At 40.0% G+C, this 5,914-nt stretch overlaps 1 protein-coding gene across 4 annotated transcripts in view; it reads right to left on the bottom strand.

Moving 5' to 3' along the window:
- R3HDM1 (R3H domain containing 1) overlaps window positions 1-5,914 on the bottom strand; it is a 153,186-nt gene that overhangs the window by 47,962 nt on the left and 99,310 nt on the right. For all 4 annotated transcript variants that reach the window (XM_023515842.1, XM_023515843.1, XM_023515844.1 and 1 more), the window contains one exon: window positions 2,891-3,042. In XM_023515842.1, coding sequence (XP_023371610.1) covers window positions 2,891-3,042 — 152 coding nt within the window. The remainder of the gene's footprint in view (window positions 1-2,890; window positions 3,043-5,914) is intronic.

The following is a 5,914-nucleotide window of genomic DNA, read 5'->3' as shown; positions in this document are numbered from 1 at the left end:
GGTGCCCGCCACAACGCCTGGCTATTTTTTGGTTGCAGCCGTCATTGTTGTTTGGCGGGTCCGGGCTGGGGATTCGAACCTGCCACCTTAGGTGTCCGAGCCATCTATCTTTCAATTATTATGTTCCAGGCTATTCCTCAGGCCAAGGCTAGCTCTCCAAATTTTTATTTTCCTTGCAGAAATAGGCCAATCTAACGTTATCTCCAAAGCATAGTCACATCAGCACACACTTGATAGCTTTTGGATTCTACCATCCTATTAAAATAAGGCTGACTGTAGAGGTAGGTACAGAACTGTGCTCTCTCACCTATATCACTACTCCCAGGACCAGTTCCCTCAGAAATCAAGCACACAAAATCTTTTTTGTTTCAAGGGACTGACAAATGTAATAGACATGGGAAAGTTTTGTTTTTTAATTTTTTTATAAAATGTGATATCTGGCTGGGCATGGTGGTTCACATCTGTAATCCAAGCACTCTGGGAGGCCTAGGTGGGTGGATTTCCTGAGCTCACAGGTTCAAGACCAGCCTGAGCCACAGATCAAGACCTCATCTCTAAAAATAGTTGGGTGTTGTAGCAGGCATCTGTAGGCCCTGATATTTGGGAGGCTGAGGCAAGAGTATCACTTGAGCCCAAGAATGCGAGGTTGCTATGAGCTGTGATGCCACAGTACTCTACCAAAGGTGACAAAATGAGACTGTATCTCAAAACAAACAAACAAAAAAACCCCCAAACCAAATAAAATGTGATATCTGTATATTACACACATGGGATAGTTTTAAACCCTAAGCCATTTACATGTTCTTATAGGCTTGATCTCTTTCCCTCTTGAAAGCCCCTCTTCCCAGTACATAGGCCTACAGAGGTAACTTAGTACCTATTTCTCTCAGTCTCTGTCCTACATAGGAATGATTACTTTGGTAATTTTCTCTGATAAATAAAAAGGTCAAACTTCGGCTTAAGAGGCAGATAATTTGGCAATTTTCTCACCCTTTATTTCACTTATACTTTAGCACACAGAATTATGCCTCTAATTGGCAATTCAGAAACTGATTTGGCATTTTAGATCCCAAACTTACACATAAGGAAAAAAGCCTCAGATCCAGAATATTTTCTCCTTATTTATACAATTTAAAGTCATACCACAAATTGGGACATTTAACACAGTACACATTTCTATTTTCATTGTACAGCAGCTCTATCTCAAAAGAACTAGGCCTCAATATAATATAAATTTACAAAGTTGCCTGTGAGATTCACAATCAAAACCTGCCATTTAAAAAGCCACTACAGGGTGGCGCCTGTGGCTCAGTAGGTAGGGTGCCGGTCCCACATACCGAGGGTGGTGGGTTTGAACATGGCCCCGGCCAAACTGCAACAAAAAATAGCCGGCATTGTAGTGGGTGCCTGTAGTCCCAGCTACTTGGGAGGCTGAGGCAACAGAATTGCCTAAGCCCAGGAGTTGGAGGTTGCTGTGACCTGTGACCCCAGAACACTCTACCAAGGGTGATAAAGTGAGACTCTGTCTCAAATAAATAGCCACTACAAACAGGGCCCCTTGCCCAAACACTGGTAGCCGCAGAAATGCAAAGAAAGGCGAAATATGTGAGATTCTCTGAGGTGTGGGGGCACCTGACAACAAAGAAAATCAGAACCAAACTCCCACTTTCAAAGCAGATTACACTACAACTAGTTGTGGGTACGTTCATTCTTTCTTCATCTCCAAATGCTATCTATAACCATAATTAGGTGATAGGCAATTTCAGAGAGATGTTATGAAAATAAATGAGTGGCTTTATTCAGAGTATATTCTGAAGAGTGAACTAAAGGGATCTAAGTGAAGGGAAGATTAGTTATTTTTAACACATCAAGCTTGTCAGAGAAGCTTCTGCTGTTCTAAGTTAAGGTGGTTGATGAACTACTTCACTACTTGCTTTAATGTAGAGCTTACTGTCATTGACTTCTCTTACATGACTCCTGCCCCTACTGATGGAAAATGAGCTCCCCAGAGCCAGAAAATTTGCAGCAAGGGTTACATACAGAAATTACAATCTTTACAGATTTCTACAAAAATATTAAATATCAACAAAAGAATATTCTAATTGCTAAGGCCTATGGTCAACTATTATGTTATTTGAGTGAGGAAAAGAAGATTGGCCTAATTTTTAGGCACATAAGAGATTTGACTCTCCTTTAGTTTACATACTGAATACTTTGCTTATAATGATTTTGCTAAAATAAATATTTAAAAGAGCTGGTGTGGTGGCTTACTCCTAATTCTAGCACTCTGGGATTGTTTGAGCTCAGGAGTTTGAGAGCAGCCTGAGCAAGAATGAGACCCTGTTTTTACTAAAAATAACCAGAAAAAACTAGCTAGGCATGGTGGCACATGTAGTCATCTCAGCTACTCAGGAGGCTGAGGCAAGAGGATTGCCTGAGCCCAGGAGTTTGAGGATGCTATGAGCTGTGATGACAACACATCACTCTATCCAGGGCAAAAGAGAGAAACTCAGTCTCTCTCTCTCTCTCTCTCTCTCTCTCACACACACACACACACACACACACACACACACACAAAGACTGTATTATTGTTTTTCTTTTTCTGGCCACGGCGTCACAGCTCACAGGAACCTCCAACCCTTGAGCTTACAGGTGCTCGCCACAATGCTTGGCTATTTTTTGACTGTAGTTGTCATTGTTGTTTGGCGGGCCTGGGCTGGACTGGAACCCGCCAGCTCTGGTGTATGTGGGCTGGCACCCTATTGTTTTTCTATGCTACATTACAAAATGATCTCAGGTAATGCCTCTTAGTCAACTTTAAAACTAGCAATAGACCATAATCCTGGTAAAGGATAAGAAGCTAAAGGATTAGTTTTCTTAGCATACTCACCTTAAATTATTTTGTTGGCCAGGTGGAATGACACTATAGTAAACGGGCATTCCTGTTGTGGGCATAGATCCTTGATTAGACTGACTGGGGAATGTAACTGGCTGTTGATAAGTCTGATGAGCAATTCCTTGAGAACCTTGAGGCAGTGAAACCTAAAATTTGAAAGACAATTTAAAGGAAAAAAAATTTTTCAAAGCCTTGCAAGTCCCAGCCTCCACTATCTTTTAAACCTTGAGTAGTTAAGAATATGCTAACATGCCAATAGGCTTTCATGGTAAGTTAGCCACAGTCTTACCACTTTATTTCTAGGTTCCCCTAAGCCATTTATTATTTTGGCTAGTATTTACCAACTGAACACACTGTAGGCTGGATGCATCAGATAATGAAAAGATATGACTTATGTAGCTAAGTAAGTTATTTTGAAAAAAAGAAACCTTCCACATAAGGATAGAAAGAGTTACACAGTTTACCTCAGGGAGAGCTAAGTAAGACTCAGGCAGGGTGTCAGTGAGTATAATGGATCAGGAACAACGAGAACTTGGGAGCTTAAGGTATCTAGATGTGATAGCAGCTTCATCAATTTACTATGTGACATGGGGCAAATTATGTAAAATTTCCAGGCCCTTCCCTTCCTTATCTGAAAGAATGGAAACATCACCTCCATCACAGAGGAAGTATTATCTCCATTATAAGATAGCACATCTAAAGGATCTAGTATAGCAGCCATTCAGCAAATGAGTCTTTCAATTCTTTTTATTATCTACATGAAATTACATGGACAAAATGAATGCTTCAGTTCTCTAGTTTCTACAGTTTCTTTCTTTCTTTCTTCCCTTTTTATTACAGTTTCTAAAATAGAAACCACATAAGCATAAAGGGCTCTTAACTTAAGATTGTGCCAAAGTATTAGAGTTCAGTTACAATGATTTAAAAAAATAAAGCCAATATAAAGGCTTCTGTTGATGATGACATTAGCAATAGTAATAATTATGAAGAATGATATGTACTATTGAGTACTTACTACCATGCATCAGGCTCTGTTCTAAATGCTTTAGCTGTATTATCTCATTAAGGTTTCTTAACCTCAGAAGGTACTTTTTATTATTTCTGATTTATAGATGGGGAAACTGAAGTTATATAACTTGCTTAAGATCGCATAGCTCAGGAATCCTCAAACTATGGCCTGTGGGCCACATGCAGCCCACCTAGGACATTTATCTGGCTGCCGGGTGTTTTTGCCACTGCTACCTGTCCTGCTTAGCAGCCGACTCAACCTGGGGCCTGCAGTCCAGCCCTCCAACAGTCTGGGGACAGTGAACTGGCCTCCTGTTTAAAAAGTTTGAGGATCCCTGGGGAAAGCAAGAATTCGAACCCATGCCCTCTGGCTCCGGATTCTCAGTTCTTTAGCCTTTGCTATTCTCTATATCCTAGCTCTGTGATTTAAAAGTCTTGCCTTAAATAAAAAAAAGTAAATAAATAGAAGTTTTGCCTATGTATTTCTGAAATGCCACTAGGTCTCTAAAACATACACTGATCTCTTAATTACTTTGCTTTGGGCTCATTTATCTCAAATAGAAAATTACTGGTCTAATTTATCTAATTTTATACAACACAACATGTTTCAATTCTTTTTTTTGGAAACAGTTTCACTTTGTTGCCCTCCATAGAGTGTCGTGGTGTCAAAGGTCACAGCAACCTCCACTTCCCAGGCTTAGGCAATTCTCTTGCTTCAGCCTCTTGAGTAGCTGGGACTACAGGCGCCCACCACAATGCCGGCTACTTTTTGTTGCAGTTTGGCCGAAGCAGGGTTTGAACCCGCCACCCTTGGTATACAGGGCTGGCACCCTACCCACTGAGCCACAGGCACCAACCATTCAATTTTTTTTGTCTACTGAGTCAGTATAACATTCTGAGATTATTATTTCTATGTGTATCTAAGTTATTATTTATGGAAGGCAGATCTGGGACAAATGGTATAGCTCAATTTAATGACTTAAAACCAGCGGTTCTCAACCTGTGGGCCGCGACCCCTTTGTAACAATGAAAATACATTCTGCATATCAGAAATTTACATTATGATTCATAATGGTAGCAAAATAACAGTTATAAAGTAGCAATGAAAATAATTTTATGATTGGGGGTCGCCACAACATGAGGAATTGTATTAAAGGGCTGTGGCATTAGGAAGGTTGAGAACCACTGCTTAAAACTATTGGAATAATTTTATAACCTACTAACAAAAAAAAATATGAAGCATCAAAAATGAGGAAGTGACCATTTCTTGAGAATGGACAGCCATAAAATTCACTACTAAGGACAGACCTTTATGGCTTATTTTTTCACTACTCAGCTTTTCTACTAAAAATGGTAGAAAGTATACTATAAAGCAGATGAGTCATTCATTGCTGGCCAAAGCAACACTTCCTACAACTATTTATTCAATGTGTGGATTACATGAAATACCATGAGAAAACAATAATTTGTAATAATGTATGCTATAGAAATTATAACTATCTTAGCTCTGGAATACTTTCATTATCCAGCTCTATTAAAAAAGTTATACTAATAAGGCTCTAATTTATTTAAAAATGACATTTCTCTCATTAGACCATTGCAAATCAAAGGCAGATTTTGTTTAACTGAATCTTTAGCATCTAGCACAGTACCTGGGCATCTAGCAGATGTTTACATTATGGATTACATAACATGACCAGGATCCTTGAGAAGGAAGGGCTGATTTTAATGTTTAGATACGGAGATAAAGGGAAGGCTATTAAGGAATAAAACTTCATGATGTATATATTTCTTTTTCTGTAGTTGCTTTAAGGGGCTTTAAAATGAGACATACTGGCTCGGCGCCTGTGGCTCAAGCGGCTAAGGCGCCAGCCACATACACCTACGGTGGCGGGTTCGTATCCCCAGCCTGGGCCCGCCAAACAACAATGATGGCTGCAACCAAAAAAATGGCCAGGCATTGTGGCAGGCGCCTGTGGTCCCAGCTACTTGGGAGGCTGAGGCAGGAGA

This window comes from Otolemur garnettii, unplaced genomic scaffold (genome assembly GCF_000181295.1).
Source record: "Otolemur garnettii isolate 467f Iridium unplaced genomic scaffold, OtoGar3 scaffold00080, whole genome shotgun sequence".
In the NCBI taxonomy this organism is placed as follows: Eukaryota; Metazoa; Chordata; class Mammalia; order Primates; family Galagidae; genus Otolemur; species Otolemur garnettii.
Note: the sequence above shows the minus strand (reverse complement) of the source record. Positions and strands in the feature narration are given on the sequence as shown.